Source organism: Xiphias gladius, chromosome 6, assembly GCF_016859285.1.
Source record: "Xiphias gladius isolate SHS-SW01 ecotype Sanya breed wild chromosome 6, ASM1685928v1, whole genome shotgun sequence".
Lineage (NCBI taxonomy): Eukaryota > Metazoa > Chordata > Actinopteri > Istiophoriformes > Xiphiidae > Xiphias > Xiphias gladius.
In genome coordinates, this window is record NC_053405.1 from 10,106,273 (window position 1) to 10,124,721 (window position 18,449).

At 39.4% G+C, this 18,449-nt stretch overlaps 1 protein-coding gene across 1 annotated transcript in view; it reads left to right on the plus strand.

The window, feature by feature from the left end:
- The window catches only part of dennd1b (DENN/MADD domain containing 1B), a 112,013-nt gene that overhangs the window by 72,592 nt on the left and 20,972 nt on the right, over positions 1 to 18,449 (plus strand). The window contains exons 13-14 of the mRNA XM_040128521.1: positions 7,730 to 7,855; positions 12,266 to 12,367. Of these exons, the coding sequence (XP_039984455.1) occupies positions 7,730 to 7,855; positions 12,266 to 12,367 (228 nt within the window). The remainder of the gene's footprint in view (positions 1 to 7,729; positions 7,856 to 12,265; positions 12,368 to 18,449) is intronic.

Consider the following 18,449-nt stretch of genomic DNA (forward strand, 5'->3'; position numbering starts at 1 on the left):
GTCCTAAATTAAACTGCAAACCGAGTTTGTCATAAAAAAAAAAAAAAAAGTCAGGGCTTTTGAAAAGCGACAGAAGCAGAGAGAAAAGCCTTTGTCTTTGCCATGTGATAAATTAAGTGGCAGGCTCAGAGCTTTTCTGCTTTGATCCTCTACTCACCATTTTTCCTGACTAATGACAGAACATACCCACATATCATGTCAAATTACACCACCTGAAATGGAAGCTTCACCGGCATTAATATATTTATTGTAACAAATTGTTGTTTTTGTTTTTATTCCTATTCATTTTTTTTCCTGTCTCCTCTGATCTTTTCACCGGGGCTAGTAGATTAATAAGGAAGCAAGCAGGTACTAATTGAGTGGAATTCCAGGTCTCTCGCTAGTTTGCTTGTTAGTGATGAGGACATGCCACATGGCATTTGATGTTTGTGTTTACACACACGGAGATGTTTGAGGCATTGTGCAGTTTGTCAAACAGAGACCTGAAATCTTGATTAATGCTGAGCGATTCTCTGCCTTAGTTGAACTGCCGCACGTTGTTTCTGAGCCATTAAAACCACTCTTCATTTCTCTCTAATTCTCACTGTAACACTGGCTACTTAACACTCTGGCTTTATTCAGTGTGAAACAGAAACCCAGAGACTTATAAAGTAATGATTATTCTCACTTTAAAAGCCCAGCATCACTTTGCATGAATATGTAAAGCATGTAATCGATTAAAAGGTAAAGGCCACAGGCATTTTTTTTTTTTTTTTTGCTTATTTCAAGTCTAACTAAGAGGGAAAACAAAGCACTCTGATGTTGATTTAAGCAAACCTACGATATCCGTCTAATTATGGCAATGCAGGCTGTGAGCACATGTGGACTCTATTACGTTGCTCGGCTGACCAGTGGCCATGCTTTTAGCAGGTTCAGAGTTCACAGTTGTCCTGAATTAGCCGCCCTCTTTCAGACAGGACCCCTACACCGGCTCCACTAGTGCCCGCCCCTTAATGGTCTTTTCCCGCAATTTCACACATAATATTTTAGATTTATTGACTATTACAAATGCTACCATGCCAGTAGCGGTTCCGTTTAGCAAAAAAAGGAAAGATCTGAATGGGAGAGTAATTGGTAAAAGGTCAAAAAAGGATGCAACAATCTTTTAAGAATAACTTTTGACATTTGTTAAATTGGAACATCACATGAATCAGAGGGCCAACATTAATTCTGCTTTTGGTCTTGATTTGTCTTTTTAAATGTTGAGGGCATGTTTTGAGAGTTAAAATAAATAAATTAAGTCAGTCTCTTTAATTTTTTGTTTTTACCCCCCCCCCCCCAGATTTATCAATTTTATTTGTAACATGCATAATATTTATTGAATGTCAGTCTGTTCCTGATCCTATTTTAACCAGTATATTTTGGTATCTTTATATATAAAATAATGGAGATCAAGGAAATTTTTTGTTCCTTTATTTGAGTTTGTGTTCTGTTATTTTAAACATTGTGATATTATTAGATAAGTAATTTTTTTTTTTTTTTTTAATATAGTGTATTTTTTTAGCAGGATTTTGCATATTTTAAGATTGCTGAAGTTGAACTGAAAGTTTCAGTAGTTTTTACCCATTAATAAATCATAATAATATCCAAGAGACTGTGCTTGTGTCAGTAAAATCAATGTGTTGACAAGCACCCTGAAAAGAAATAGTCAATAAAAAAACTGTAGTTTTTCCCTGGAAGATCAAGGTATTTTTGTTTCTTTTTCTGAGATCCACAGTTCCTCTTCCGCACAGAGATAGTGCTGATAAAGTTATAATTGGCTTTTGGTTGGTGTAGCTGTTTACCGCGCTAGTCATTAAAAGTATCCAAGAATAGCAAATTAGGAGTCTGTTAATTCTGAAAACAAACAGTGTGCGACTGAATCAGAATTGTATTTGATCCTGGCAATTGATCTCAAACCAATGACGGAAGAATTTTTTCATGTATTATTCTTTCTGTGCCACATATTCAAGGTGAGGTGCTACAATGCAGCTTACATCTTTATTTTCAGATGCTCTCTTTCACATCACAGCCTAATTCCTTCTATTCTCCTCCTCTCTGCCTCTCGCTACTTTGCTGACACCGTGTACCCATACATTCCAAGCCTTCATACATTTGATCATTTGTATTCCCAATCAAGGGGGAAATTTACAGCGTACACTCCTACTTCCTGTATTTCAAGCCTGCATTTGGAGGTTTACAAATGAATGAGGGGGTTGAGGTTGTGTCTGTGCGCCTCTCCTGAGATCACCTGGCACACTTAATCAAACATCGCGGCTTTAATTTGGTGTTCAGATTCCGACGCTCCCTGAAAACAACATCTACATCATCATCTACAACAGAGTACAGCAGACAGCAGCAACACTCACATACGCAGATGCACAGGCACACACAGAGACCACCTACACATTGTCGACCAAGAATGTGCGTCAATGACACTCAGCTCCAGTTCAGGAATAAACTTTTGCTACTCACAGATTTTTGGTTTGTCCACCAGATTCCCCCATTTTAAGTTTAGATGCAGCCAAGTGGGTTTCATTTCACTGGTGTCTTCCCAGTATAGCGGAGCCACCTACAGTAGAGCCCCTCACATGCTGTACTAACTACATGGTAGCTGAGTGCTGGGAATGTTGTTGCTCCACCTCAGTTACATACTGTACTATACCAGAAACAGTCTCCGCGCTACAACATATAATACACACTCCAAGCAAAGTATCTGATTTTGTTGCTGTCGTTGAGTCTGTACTTTACCAACTGCAAATGTCGGGATCTGTTCATTTGAAACTTTATTTGACAGGTTATGATTGTTTTAAATGGCGCTGAACTACGCAGACACTCTCTCCGGAGTGTTAGCAGTCCTCCATTTACTCGTGGAGTTTAAAAGCTGCACTTCATTTTCACATAGTCGCTCTGCCAGCGGTTCACTCTGGATTAGAAGTCAAAAAGGGAGAGCAGCATCACCCATTGCGTTAGTTATTGAAGTGAGAGATGACATTTAGCTGTAGTTAATTATGTATGCAAAACTCAGCCGCTCAGCTGCTATAAGAGGTCAGCTTGACAAAGTAACCTCACACCGGGGAGAATCTCATGGCAATGAGACAGCCCTATTAAAACACACACACACACAGACTTTTTCTCCCCTTCGCTTTCTCACTCTTTTTCATTTCACCTGACTAATGTATTGTATTGCATGTGCTTAACAGCAGATCAACATATTGTATGACTAAGAATTATGTGTCTGACTACATGTATTAATAGTCCATCTTGATAGGCTTTCTCCATTTTTACATATTTATTTCATCCCAACACTTTGCTAATTTAATATTCACTGAAGTTATTTAACCATCCTACCTCAGGCTTTTAGTTAATGATATTATGTGGTTAGTCATAAGAGGATGTAGTTGATTCCACCCCTGTCAACTTAAGAAATATCCCCAAAAAGTTTAATTGTAAGACTAAAAAAAGGAGTAAATTTGGGAAGAAAAAAAAAAATCATAAAATAACACATTTTTATTTTAAATTGAATTAATTTTCTGGAATCCAAATGACATGCTCATTTTGTACATACATATACATATATATATATATATATATATATATATATAATATGTGTGTGTGTGTGTGTGTGTGTGTGTGTGTGTGTGTGTGTGTGTGTGTGTGTGTGTGTGCGCATGTGTGAGAATATATGCCGGTTCTCTGTGTCTTTGTTCAAATTTGTATGTGTGTTTCTGTGTGTGTGTGTGTGTGTGTGTGTGTGTGTGTGTGTGTACAGTTCAGACTGCAGCACATCAAAAGAAAGTGGGAGATTTTCATAACTATTTTTTTCTTTGTAGTTCTTTAATTGCATCCCCATGGCTTTCTTTCCCTGGACAGAATCTTAAACAAAACATTCTTTTTTGTGAGAAGAAAACCCAACTTTTTTATTTATTTATTTATTTTTTAACAACAGACAAGTGTCAGGGTCGTTATTTGGGAGGATTTTTTATGCTCTAGTGAAAATTTAGTGGAAAATTCTAAATATATACTCAGTTTTTTTTCGTCTAACTTTTTTCTTTCATTTACTGATTTTTATTTTATTTTAAATTTACTTAATAGTAAATATAATATTGTCAGCCTGGATTATATTATGACATCTTTTGTCTGTTTTTTGTAGAAATGGAAGTTAATGATTTGTCCAATAATTAATTAACAGCAGTGACCAGGCTTCATATGTTTTGTGGTCTGTTTATATCATCACTTTATATAAAAATAGTGCTTTTTCATGCACATCATAATGTGATAAAACTAAGATTGTTTTGCCAGGTTGAGTTTTATAATAGAGTAGTAGCAGTTGTAGGCTACTCTATCTCTTACAAAGAAAGTGAGAGATGCTTATGTTTTTGTCAACCTCACCATCAGTATTTTTTAAAATTTTCTTTTTCTCCGAAAGCTTGTGTTGGCATAAATGTACTACAGACTGTGTACAGTACCTTTTGTATTCTGCAAATGAGTGTGACATAAGCTGGGGTCCTTGATAGATTCTTGATTTACCAATGCATGGAGACACTGTGTGTGCACACACATGTACAGACACTCACACAATTCACACAGATGCCTGGTGTCACCTACAGTGGTATCATCCCTTACAGTCAGGCAGGGATCATCGTTGCACCTGCTAATTACCATCTCCAGCTGGAGAGTTAAATGGAGATCTGTTCTATGTCTGACCTTTGACCCCTTGCTCTTTATGTGACGCACTTCAAACCCTGTTTGGGGTTGGCTGGGCTGGGCCTTAATGAGGCCCCATGTCTGCCCTCTGTGGGCTGTGCGCCTTAGATGCCCTGCTTTCATCCTAGACCATCTTCCCTTGATGTAAATTGAAAAGATCACAGCTATGGGGAGAAGACCTGTACTGGAAAGGCCTCTCTGCATAGATTATGAATATCATAACTCAACAGTTTTTTTCTCCCTCTCCCCCTACCACCCACTCCTCGCTCTCCTCCTGCCACCCCTTCCCTGTACAATGCTATAGTTCTAATTGGACCCAATGGGGGACTCTGCCTTTGATCTCATCACCGCCACTGTGACTTTACACTAAAAAATGTCACTGCCAAATAAGGTTATCACCTGTAGAGCTTGGCCTTCCTCTGATGCCTGTACGCATCTCGTTAGCTTCACTCAAACTGCAGAAGTTAATTAGTTTGACAGAGCTATTACCGTGGAGGCATACCTGATGATTTTGGTGAAGGCGTCATATTCAAAATCCAATTGCTAAACGTACATTTATTTTTTTTTGTGTCGGATGTGTGAAGGAGGAGAGTGCGCTTTGCTTTTCTATTAGCAAAATGCTATTCTGGTTTTTTCCATGCACTGCTACGGCTATATATCTGTTATACGTGACAAATTAATTAATCACCTAATGTGACTATAGAGGAATATTTTTCATCATGCTTAATTTTGCTCGTGAATACACATGAAACTTCGAACTTATCGCTTTATCACCCATTTTTCTCAAACACTGGGAAGCAAAACACAAGTGATTGTGTCCCCACTTCATTAAAAAGTGTTTGCCACTGCAGTGCTCTCACCCGTTCAAAGCTTCTGTACAGAACTCTGTGTGCAGAGTAAACTCAGCTATCCCGTCTTTTCTGACAGTCTTTGGGGTATGCCTCCCCCTCTCAGACTGACATTGTGTTCGCTTTGATTCTCCCCCCAAAAAAGACAGTTTAATGATTTGCAAGGATGAAAAAAATCAGTGAAAATGCACATAAACATGAAATATTAATTCCAGAAAGGGCTTTACATAAACATAAAAGCATTTAGCACAATGAGTGAATATGGAGATGACACTTGTTAATTTAACCGTGATAAACTTCTATTTGATGCCTGGGAGCATTTGCAATGGCAGCACGGGGACGTTGTGGAGAGTGAGAAAGCCCAGGGGAGAGGAATCAACGCTGTTCATTTTGTCTTTGTCCCAGTTTAAGACTGCCACTCTCTCTGTCTCACTTTTTCTTTCTTTCTCTCTCAGCCTCTCTGTTTCCTTCTGCCTGTCCTCTGTATCAGCTGTGCTAACACTTTGCTTCTCCTCTCTGTAGTTTTCCAGATAGGCTAATTGCAGTCGCCAGGCCATGATATCCTTCTAAAGCTGCAGCTTCACAGCATGATACATTTTGGCCACCTCTGATTGAAATAGACATGATCATTTTTCCTGCCTTTCATCTCTTCTTGCTTGTCTTCCTGCCTACTAATACTGCTACTACCGATGACAGCATTAAAACTAATAGTATTGATACATGTGATAAATGTTCCACGATGCTTTACAGGAGTGGGCAAACCAGACAGGAGTAACACATGAATAACTGACTCACACACTGATCACAGAACCACCAGAGCACACACCACGAAATATTGCACTGTATTAGGAGGTGATTGAATGGACTGTTGAAATATGCAGTGCAGTGTTAAATGTAATAGGAAGACTGCTAAGCAAAAATGTTAATTTACTCTATTCCTGGTTGCTTCACATGCACTTTATCTGCTCTGCATGTGCAGTCAGTTTCCTCCCCCCATATTCAGGCAGCAGAGTGTCGAAGTAAGAAGGTAGAACATCCTTACCTGGAAAACTTTGGGTAATCTGCCCTGCTTTTGTGCCTATGAGCAAGACACCAAACCACAGGCACAGTTCTATAGGCAACATTCTTCTGCGTTCTGTGTTTTAAGAATAAGATTTTGGCGTTTTTAGCCTATTATATTTTGGTATACAGTATAAAATATACAACAAAACACTGCAAAGTTATTCAGGGAGGAATTACAATTAATCTGTTTTTCACTAATTGAGGTTGAAGGTTAAACAAAAGGTTTTCGTTTAAAATCATGATTCAAGCCCTTGCAACTGCTAACAGCCCACACCAAACAATATTACAGCAATCTAGACCTCCTATGCAACCCAGTCATGCTCTTCTGCTAAGCAGGCACAGCCCACACAGAGAGTGGCAGTCCCTCGCTATCTCTGCCTCCTTCTCGCTCTGCCACAACACAGTCAGACTACTGCTGAGCAGGTGAGGAGAGCCTCTTGACAACTTCCTTCCCAGACTCCCCAGGGCCTGGTGGCCAGGTTGAATCTTTTGTCATCCTAAAACAAGCTCAGGCCTGCTGCTTCTCCACTCTCGCCTGGCGTCCTGGAAACAGAGCTGGGAGAGAGGAAAAATAATTAAAGACATTTTATGTCAAGAGTCCCTTTCTAGAGGGAGTCCGGGAGAGCCAACAGGGGAGGGGAAAACAAGAGGACTGGAAAGAAAGAGGAGGGGAGTAAGAAACAGAGGGAGAAGCGAAAAAGCAAGAAGGTGATGGGTAAGAAAGCGGGGGTAGCAGCCTGGAGAGAGAGGGTGAAAGAGGAAGAGTGAGGATGCGAGGTTGCATTTCCTCTCTGCTGCTACCCCCCCCTCCCCCAGTCCTCTGCTCAATTAGCAAAGCAGCAGGTGCTCCCAGCAGCACAACAGATAAGCTTGGAGGAAAGGCTGAAGCTTTACCCTTTCTTTTCTTTCCTTTTTTGAGATGACCTGTAAATGTGATACTTCACACCCAGAATGGGCTAGCTGTTTCCTCCACCAATTTCAGAGGTGATAATTTAACTTTTACCCCCAACCCCACCCCTTGCCACCACCACATCCCTCCCTCGATGTCTCTGTCCCTTTTTCTCTCAGACGTTGTCTCTTTATATTTTCACCAGGTGTCCTCTTTGAAGAGCAAGTTGAAGAAGCAGTCAACGGCAACAGGAAGTGGTGTGGCAAGGGCCTTCCTGAGAGCGCAGGCTGCCCTGTTTGGATCCTACCGAGATGCCCTCAGATATAAACCAGTAAGGAACCAGTGTCATTAATCACTACAATGATCTTGAGCATCCATGAGCAATGTTAGGGCCCATATATACTAAAATGAATTTTGGAACATACACTTGTTTACCATCAAATCCAGATCGAGCCACAGTGTTTTTTTTTTTCACTTTCCTGCAGTTAATTTTGGTTTTAAATGTCCTTTTTTGAGATATCCATGTTTGGGATTTCCGCCACCAGGCCAATACAATAAAACTGAAAGAAATTTTGTAAATTGTGCTCAAAGCACTGAAATCTGTCATGTTAAACAAGAAAAAACAGCAACTTCTCTTACCAAAAATACTATATCTCCTGGTGATCGACAGGCAGCAGAAAAACAGAATCACCAAAATGTTTTTAACTACCAAATTTCAACAGTGCTTATACTTCTTTGGCTTGCATGTAAATAACAAGACAACCTACACTATATTGAGTATAAAGGCCACAGACTATATTTTTATCCAAAATTAGAAATGTTCACAGGCATGAATATTTGCTCTTTAGAATGTGTAGCACATAGTAGCGATCTCAGTTTTGCTGATCTGAGATTTCACTGGCATCTGGTTAGACTGGGGCGGTTTTGACTGAAGGTAAAAGGTGCGTTTTCAGTCAGAGAGCAGAGCTAAGGTGGGCCAGTCTGAGGCAGTGAAATGTCAGAGGAACTGAAAAGAGTCAGGACGTTCCCTTTGAAGATCCCTTTTAGCCACCTTTGGTGTTTTACTCTCCTCTACTAAGCCCCTCTAACATTGCTTTTCTATACCTTTTCTGCTTATCAAGTCTGAGTCAGAGCAAAGCAAACTACAGCATGTCCTGTTTGTCAAATAGCGAGCCCTTTGTTCCTTTGGCTTTGAGATTAATTGGACTTTGTGGACTACCGGAGTCAAGATGCTACATTATTGATGCTGTCTCTCTTTTTTCTGTATACAGACAGTATAAGAACAAACTGCCTCCCCTCTGACACAAGCACTGAGACTTGGTGTATGTGTGTTTTTGTGTGTGAGCACAAGATGCAGTAAATTCTCATTTCACTCACGCTCACATTGTGTTTTCTTTTAGATGGGACCTGAATAAAAGCCTTGGAGTTTACATACATGTACACACATAAACATGCACAAACTGCACATCTGTGTTCACGAAGACACTGATGATACTCCCTGTGTTCTGATATTTGTGGACTATCACTCTGCTACTCTGACTTTAGGAAAAGATCTTAGACAGAGCTGAGCCGAGTGCTATGGTTAAAAGGCCCATATGCCTCAACAGAAGGAGGGGTGTGGATGCTTGGTCGGAGTCTTGCTGAGTTGTAAATGAAACAATACTGGAAAATGATAATGAGTTGAAAAGCAATCAGCTGATTAGAACAGCATTTCTTAGGTCATCAATTTCAGCTCACGTCGATGCTCCCACAGGTACTTCTCACCAGCTCAGAGAAGAACACGTCTGGCAAGAGAACCTGAAATAGCAATTCAAATTAGTTTTCACCACCACTGAGAAGCCAAGTGGGGTAGGTGGGTGTGTATTTTCCATGGCTGTGCGCTCAGCACCTATTTAGTGCAGAATTAGCCGGAGTTCTACTCAAGTAGGCATGTAACTAGTTCGTATCATCCAACCAGGTATGAAAACTCTGAGTGGGGGTGGTCAGGGTGCTCGGTCAGGGTGGGTTTTTAAAGGTATAGACTAGATATAGATTTAGTGCAGAATTCCTTCCCATTACATATTCTCAGATATAGCAGAAAGATGTATTCGAAGAACATGCAGGTCTAACCTCAGCTGCTAATTTATTAGGTACACCAAGCTAAGAGTGATGCGGTCTAATACAACAGTCCTACATATAACACATTTGCCCAAATATCTGACAAAAAAGAAACAAAGAAAAAGACAGATTCAATCCATCATTAAACTTGGACTTGCAGAAACACAAAATAAAACAAAATATAAACAGCATAAAATCGAACCATGACGCAGGATAAAAACACTGAAAGCTTGTACTACAATGATCACAGTGTAGTCTAAAGAATATTTGGAATTTCAGTCTTAAATTTAAAGAAGGTGTTCTTCGACCTTCAAATGAAACACCAGTCAATACCAATAATCTGTGTAATTATTAAATCCATGTAGGGCAACACCTTTACATTAATTTACATGATCTTAAATCATGATCTCATTAAGAGGTTTTGAAGACTACTCACTTGATAATCTTATGTAAATGGCTACACATTTGCCAGAATTTACATTGAATAAAGCACATCGATTTAGCAGCGTCCATATCCCTGTATGTCTTAAACTGTACCCAAGTAAATGATAATGTCATATTCATCGATTTCCCCTTACTGCTTCAGTTCCTCCCAGATCATAACATTCATCCTTAAAAAAATAAAAAAATAAATAAAATAATAATAAAAATAATGAGTGGAGAAACAGGATGACAATACACCAAAGGGGATTGAAGGTTCACTGCATGGTTTGATGAGTATGAAAATGATGTGAATCACATGCTACGGCCTTTGCAGTCACCAAATCTCAACCCAACTGAACACCTATGGGAGATTTTGGACTGACGTGTTAGACATTGCTCTCCACCACCATCATCAAAACACCAAATGAGGGAATATCTTTTGGAAGAATGAGGTTCATCCCTCCAGTAGAGTTCCAGACATTTGTAGAATCCATGGCAAGGGGCAATGAAGCTGTTCTGGTGGCTCGTGGTGGCCCAACACCTTACCAAGACACTTATGATGGTTTTTCCTTTAATTTGTCAACCGCCTGTATGCACCAGGTATGGGTGAAGTTCATCACTGGGATTGTCAGTACAGCAGTACTGATGACAGCAGCCTTGGAGGAAGTTAACAAGTAATGGTAAATGGTAGATGGACTGCATTTATATAGTGCTTTTCTAGTCTTATCGACCACTCAAAGCGCTTTACACTGCATGCCACACTTACCCATTCACACACACATTCATACATCGCATTCACACACTGCTGAATGCTCATTTACCACACAGCATTTTCTTTAAAATGACTCTTCCGTAAGCAAGGCACTAAACCTTTACATGTTTCATTAAAATGTGTTAAAACATTGCAAGTACCAGGTGTGAGTGCAGATGGCTCTCTCTGCTAATGCAGTTACACTACCAGCCCCATGCTATTGCTCCAGATACTGTTTTAAGTTAAATTTATTGGCTAAATATAGTTAAGACAGTGGAGGGGTTTTTTTTTTCCTACTCTTTGTCGTGCTGTGTGACCTTGGTGACCCTGTTAAAATAGATAAAATTAATATAGATTTCTAGCAGCAGTAGCAATTGGCATTCAGCGCCGGCCTGTGTGAACCACAGGATTTTGTTGGATACTGATGTGTACACAGATCCAGTCTTAAAGTTGATGTGAAAAGTTTTTTTAGTAGCAGATAGTTGTTAGTCTCAGAATGTTGTTCAGTTTTTTTTATCTGCAGTATGGTCCGAGGCTGTAGTAGCCAGCAAAGCTGATTAAACTACAACTGAAGCTACTTTCAAGTCGGGTTTTACACAAGTATACGCCTCAAAAACTTTTAGTGATGTAAGTGGAGCAGTATTCCTGTGATGTAATTTGGGCCACTGGTATCATCCTTGAAAATGGGGTTAGTCTCTAGTGTCGTTAAGTTGTTTTTATGTGTCACACTATGCTTGTAGCCTGGAACAGACAAAGCGCATTGTTTTACACCAGAAGAATTTAGAGCATCATTGAAATATGTGAGAATTATGTTAATTACGAGAAAACATGAATTGGAAATGACCGTGGGGCTGCGTGTGATTGGCCTGCAGTGGTTTTGTTGTCATCCTCCGTGTCTATAGCTCACAGGCCAACAGACATGATGTAAGAAATAGTAATAATGTGATAATGTGTTAGTGTGGGGTACTAGGGAGTTTACTGGGACACTGTCTTCTGGTCCGGGGGAAATTGTGTGCGGTCTGCCAGGGGAACTGTTTTATAAGGGACTGTTTTCTGTTTTTTTTCTTTAACGAATACTCTTCCTCCTCCTCCTCCTTCCTTCCTCTTTCCTTCCTGTCTCTCTTTTAGACTCATTTTCTGTTTCAGGCTCACTTAAGCTCACAAATGAAGAAATCAGTTGAAATAGTTCTTTGTTAGAGAAGACTTTTTGCAGTGCATAATGAAAACAGACATGATGTGAGTGTCCTGCTGCTATGAATTTTATTATAAACCTTATTGTTTAGTTGAGACCCCCTGCCTTTCAAGACACCAAACGCATCCGCCTTCCTTCTCCTGGCTCATTTCTGAACTAAGGGAACATGGTGAAAAACAGATTGGTACAAAGAAAATCCTAAATGCCAAAATGAATTAGAAATAATTTATTATTTAAATTTTTGTGTATTTTAAATAATGTCTCTGTGGACTCCTCAGGGGGAGCCAATCACATTCTGTGAAGAGAGCTTTGTGAACCATCGCTCGAGCACCATGAGGAGCTTTCTGTCGATGGCAGCCAACCTGCAGCTCTTCAAACAGGTAGAAACATCTGTCTGTGTGTGTGTGTGTGTGTGTGTGTGTGTGTGTGTGTGTGTGTGTGTGTGTGTGTGTGTGTGTGTGTGTGTGTGTGTGTGTGTGAGAATTGAAGAGTTTCTATTAACCAGCATTGACTAGTCATTTGACACACTGCTACCAGTAAAATTGATTTGTCCAATTGAAATGTGGAAATTCTGGGAATATATGTGATTTTATGTGTAAAATAGGACCTTTACTTGTTTATTCATCATAAGTACATACTGTAAACATCTGCTGTCACTCACATGGGTACATTGACATTGAGGAAAGCGCTGTCCTTTAAACTATAGGCAAGCACAAATAGAAAAAGATGAATGAGTGCTTAAATGGCAGGTTGATCTGTGGTTTGCCATCAATATCAGTTTATTTTCAAGCCGTTAAATTTTTGGGCAGATTTTTATTTAGAAGGGTGAAAGTCTTAAAAAAACAAAAAATGTCTCTCGGCACCACTTGTGCTCAGCACACTGTCAGCTGGGTGAAGTTTGTATTTAGTATCATGACAGTTCAGTTGTTCAGAGTGAGCAGAAAATAGAGAAGAGATCGGCCTAGGATTATAGACGGTTATTGACCCCTAGAAATTGTTTACTTTGGTTATCTCTCAACACTCATCTTAATGTCTCTCTGTTTGCTTAATTTTGCCATATGTACAAACAAAACCATGATAAGTCAGGCCTGTTTAATTTTTACTGTACAAAACCATGTCATGGTTGTATCGTCTTTAACATGCATATACAAGCATGTGCAAGCAAACAATGTGGCCAGAATTCTAAATCCACCACTAGTAAACATTTTGAACCCCGCTATGGTCATGTGTGCATTTACGTGCAGTATATGTATAGTGTGTGTGTGTGTGTGTGTGTGTGTCTGTCTGTGTCTGTGTGTGTCTGTGTGTGTCTGTGTGTGTCTGTGTGGTAGGTATCCTTTATTCATGTGTGGTTACATGGGTTTCTCTTAAACTCACTCATGTATACTTAATATGTTTTTCCCCCAAATCCCTTTAGCAATACAAACTTAGCCGAGCCAGAGCCAAGCGGAGAGACACCTTTGGCTCAGAAGAAAATTTGCTCTTACCCCTTGAATTTTTCTTTGTGCTCTCTGACCCGTGATAGTAGTATGATTTACCCCTGAGAGTTACTGCACAGCAGCCCTCAATCAGCCTTTTGTTTCTCTGGACACTCTGCCCCGTATATAATTTTCCCAGGCAGAGCAGATAGTGAGCATCAGTTCAAAGCATCCTCCCGGCTGGCCCCTGCCTCAGCAGTAGCATTGGGAAACAGGCCCTTATCTCCTCCTCCTCCTCCTCTCCAGCACGGGGGATGGGGTGAGCTTATCTCCTCCACTCCTCTTTTGACTAAAGTGAGGAAGGCCAGTGGTCCGCCCGAGCCCTGCTCTGGCCATGACCCATATCCGCTCACAAACATGCAAACAATACTCAACTTGTCTGGCCACACACATGCACACATAAATTTTTATATACATAAGTACATGCTCTGGGACTAGAGATGTTTGGGTTTTTTCCAGTGCTTCTGCTACTTGTTTTGTTATTGATGGTTTTTATACCTTTTGGCCTTTTGTCCTATTATTCACCTTTAATCCAATATTTGTCTTCACTGTGAGTATATTGCACATTATTTAAAGGCCTGCTGTCTTACTAGTATTCCCCCAAATTAAAAAAACATAAATAGCATTTGGTCACATAGTGAGTACTAAACTAATGAAATGTCATACATTTTAAAAAATGTTTCAAATCCACAAATGTTGCATTGCAAATATTACAATAAGAACAGGAATTAACCTTTTACAGTATTATACTTGAAAGTTGAAACTTGAAACTTTCCCAGTGGGATTGTTAAGAGAGTGGAACCTAAGGGGGTCATGGCTGTCACTTATGAGCTCGAGTGGTGTAATAAACAGGTTGGGTTGCTAAATTATCCAGCAGCCAATCATCAGCACTAGACTAGACTGAAGCAATTCATCTAATAGAATACAGTATATGTAATATATATATCATGTATTCAGTTACACAGGTGTGGGATTTTTTACCGCCAGCTATATGTAAGTAATACTAGGTCAAACCCGAGCCCAATTCAGAACATATTATTTTGTTTGGTATACCACAACAAACATTACACACATAGTGAAACACACGCGTGTAATGTCAAGGTGTTACCTGAGTTTCAGGTGTTACCATCTCAGCAGGAAATTGCTTTTCTGCAGATTAGTTTATTTAGCGATTTTGTTTTCATTCCCTGTAAAGCAGCTCGATCAGCCATAAGTTATTCCAGTTTTATAGCAGGAACAGCATGGAGTTGTTGATGAAAATTCAGCAAATATTATTGATAGTTTGGGAACTGAATGGCCCTGTGGACAGCAAGACCATTGTGCTGTCACAAGACTCAAGGCCAATAGTAACTTTTCTACCCTTATTGAAATTTATCATTGTAATAAATTGCTTACTGTAAGTTTTTTTGGATAAAAACACCTGCTAAATTAATAAAATGTAAATAGGCCTTAAATGAATATTTATACTTAATATTTGCATTTTTCTAATCCACACAGATCTAAGTAGATGAGTGGGATTTATGTGCTTAACTGACCAAAAGCAGAAACAAAAGTAATTTTATGTTTTTCCTCTATGAAATAAGGATACTAAGCCAACCCTAAAACGAATACATACATACATACAGACACACCGCTTAAAATGTCACAGTTTCACCTTCTAACAAACTTTTGTTCCCAGACTTTTCTCTCTCTGTTTGGTCCACCAGCCCATCTCTGTTCAGAACAAAACAAGTGGGAGAGATCATCCACAAGAATGCGGAGGAAAACCTGTTGACATTAACCTGCTTCCTATCAACCATCCTCAGCTCCTACACACTTAAACACTCACAAGCACGCACACACTGTTCCTCTTATGGACAAAACTAAGCCATAGACTGTTTTTATTGAGTCTGCATGGGACCTGATAATGTCCTGCCAGGAGCCTGTGATTATGTGTCCCATCAATCAATAATCAGCCGTCGTTCTCAGTGTATATGAGTGTGATTGCCAAACCATACTCAGAAAGGGAGAAAGATGCAAAACCAAATACAGTCCTGGTTGAAATTATTGGCACCCATGAATTTTTGTATAATTAATTTTTTTAATAAAATTTCCAAACTTACTGACCAAAAACAACAACAACAAAAAAACTTCTGTATAGTGAAATCAAAAAGACAGACATAAAATGTACGCTTGACACAATTAATGGCACCCTTTAGATGAATTTAAATTAGTTCCTCAAACAAAAAAATAAACAAACAAACAAATAAGACTCACCTGTGCTTAAATTTCAGTGTTCAGATGACCTGAATTAACCAATGAAAGATGGTTTTACTGCATAAAAAAGGGGCTGATTGTTTCCAGTTTCTTTTTTCACAATGGCGAAGACAAGAGAGCTGTCTGACAGCATTTGAAATGCTGTTATTGAAAAACATAACAATTACAAAGGCCTTGAAATTCCTATTTCAACAGTTCTTAATTTTATCAAGAAGTTTCATGGTCATAAAACTTTTAAGACACTTCAAGGATGTTGACTAAGCAGAAACTCACTGAGAGAAGTCTGTGAAAGTCGATACACATTGTGGAAAAAACACCACACAGGACATCTAAAGACCCTCAGGTGACCTGCAGCAATCTGGAGTGGTGGGTTTAGCCCGTACCATACGCCACACACTAAACCAAGTAGGGCTCCACGGGTGAAGGCCAAAGAGGAAACCACTATTGATAGAAAGGCTCAAAAAGGCAAGACTAATGTTTGCAAAGACTTTCATAGGTAAGCCACAGTCTTTCTGGGATAAAGTTATATGGAGAGATGAAACCAAAGAGTTCTTTGGGAATGCAGTACATCAATTTGTTTATAGATGACAAAAGGAAGTCCATTTGGGAAAAGAACACCCTACCTACGGTAAAACATGGAAGAGATTCTATCATGCTGTGGGGATGTTTTGCTCCCTCAGGTACTGGAGGCATTTTATGTATCAAAGGAATGATTAAGGGAAATGTGTTACCCAGTGTCAGAAAACAAGGTTTGAGACGAAGGTCTAGGGTCTTTCAGCAGGATTACGACCCAAAGCACACATCCAGCAGCACAAAGGAATGGTTTGAAAAGGCAAAAATGGACTGTTTTAAACTGGCCAGCAATTACTCCTGCTTTGGCTGTCGTCGTTGCCAAAGGTTCTGCAACAAAATATTAGTGAAGGGCGCCAATAATTTCGTCATGGGTACATTTTGTGTTTGTATTATTTCAGTATTATTTTCACTATTATGCAATTTTTATTCTTTTGTTCAATAACCCTGGACATTTTCTTAAAATATTTTGATCCTAAATAATTGGTTAATTAGCATTTTTTTCTGATGATTTTTAAATTCTGTACTGAAAATTCCAATTCCAATAATTTCAACCACGACTGTGATTTGATTTATTGTAATTTGAAATCTGATCATGTGGTGGCATATTACAGCAATTACAGTAAGTTGGAAAGTAAATGTTATTAAAACAACAATGAGAGTAATAAATAAAGATATAATGCCACAAATGGCTGCTTCATACTTATTTGGAACTAATTATATATTATAAATACTGGTGGCGATTTAGAAAATCATTTTTTATATGTGTGATTAACATGTACTGTATCTAGGCACGTAAAGCACCAATAGTGGTTGTCACCATGCAGGTGGTGATCTGAATACCCAGATCTAACAGTCAAAACGTTCCCTCTGAAAACTGAGTCATGTGACTTTTGTCCTTAGTATCCTTAGTATCCTTAGTATCTACAGTTTATGGGCTAAAATTCAACAAATAAGACCAAGGTTACAAAAAGAAATACATTTCCTTCAGGCTCTACGTGTATATCTCTGTAAATTAACGCCTGTAGTGTCCTTATCCCTTCTGGCTCCAAAATGGCAGTGTTTAAATAAATCTAGACCGCTGTGACCGACCCTTGAGTGAGTCAGTATGCTGGTAGCCAGATGGGATAACTCTCCCTCTCTGCTGTTAGCAACTACAGCAGCAACAGGAAACAAGATGACATGTAGACACGAAGAGATGGAGCAGGGTTTGCCTACAAGCGTGAAACTTGGTGCGCCTGAATCTGTACTGTGTGCTTTGGTTTAACTGTATTTACACGTGAAGTTTGGCTACAGTTTCTTTGGTAAAATTAAAAAAAAAAAAAAAAAAAAAAATTGAGGCAAAAGCATTTGTGTGTTATGGAGTAAATTTGTTCTTCATATTACTAGATTCACAAATGTTGACAACATCAGAAAGCTTTCCAATAATTTATTCAATCTACCACTGTGCTGTTTGTTTGAATGAAGCTGGTCCTGACTTGGTCCTGAAATTTCTTTGTTTCTATGAGTTTCTGTTTTTTCACTCTCACAACAAAGAAAATAAGCCCTTGTTTTGTGTCCTTGTGTTTGTGTACTTGCACGTGTGCAAGAGTGAGTGCCAATGTTGTTTTGCATGTGTGTGAGAGTGTGGTGATCACACTCTGCCATTGTTGAGTAATGTCTAATTAAGGCCCAGGGTGAGGCAGGTAATCTGGCTGGGGTGTGTGGAAGGAGATGGGGGTGTGGAGTTTGGCGGGGGGGGCTTCGGCTAGGTGATGATTTGGGTTGATTATCTGCACTAATTGGGCCAGCCAAGTAGCGGAGCAGTGGTCGGAACCTGCACTTCACCCCTAATTAAAATGATCTAATGATGCGTTTCCAGCTCTTTTGACCAGAGGAGCGGGTGGCTGTGTCCGTCGCTAGTTAGCAGTCTGTCCCTGAGGACATGCACCCTAAAACACCCGACACTGTTGTTATACTTTGGACACACTTGCAGAGGTGGGTGTTGGATTGCTACTGTTAAAAAAAAAAAAACCTGACAATATGTTTCTGTCAAGTATTTGTATTCAAAAGAATAGTGTACCATTTGTTGTTTTTCTGTTCGAAGGTAAAGGAGGTGATGATTGTTAAATAATGCAGTCATCAGTCAAAATAAGGTTCAGCTTTAAATCCAAATGAA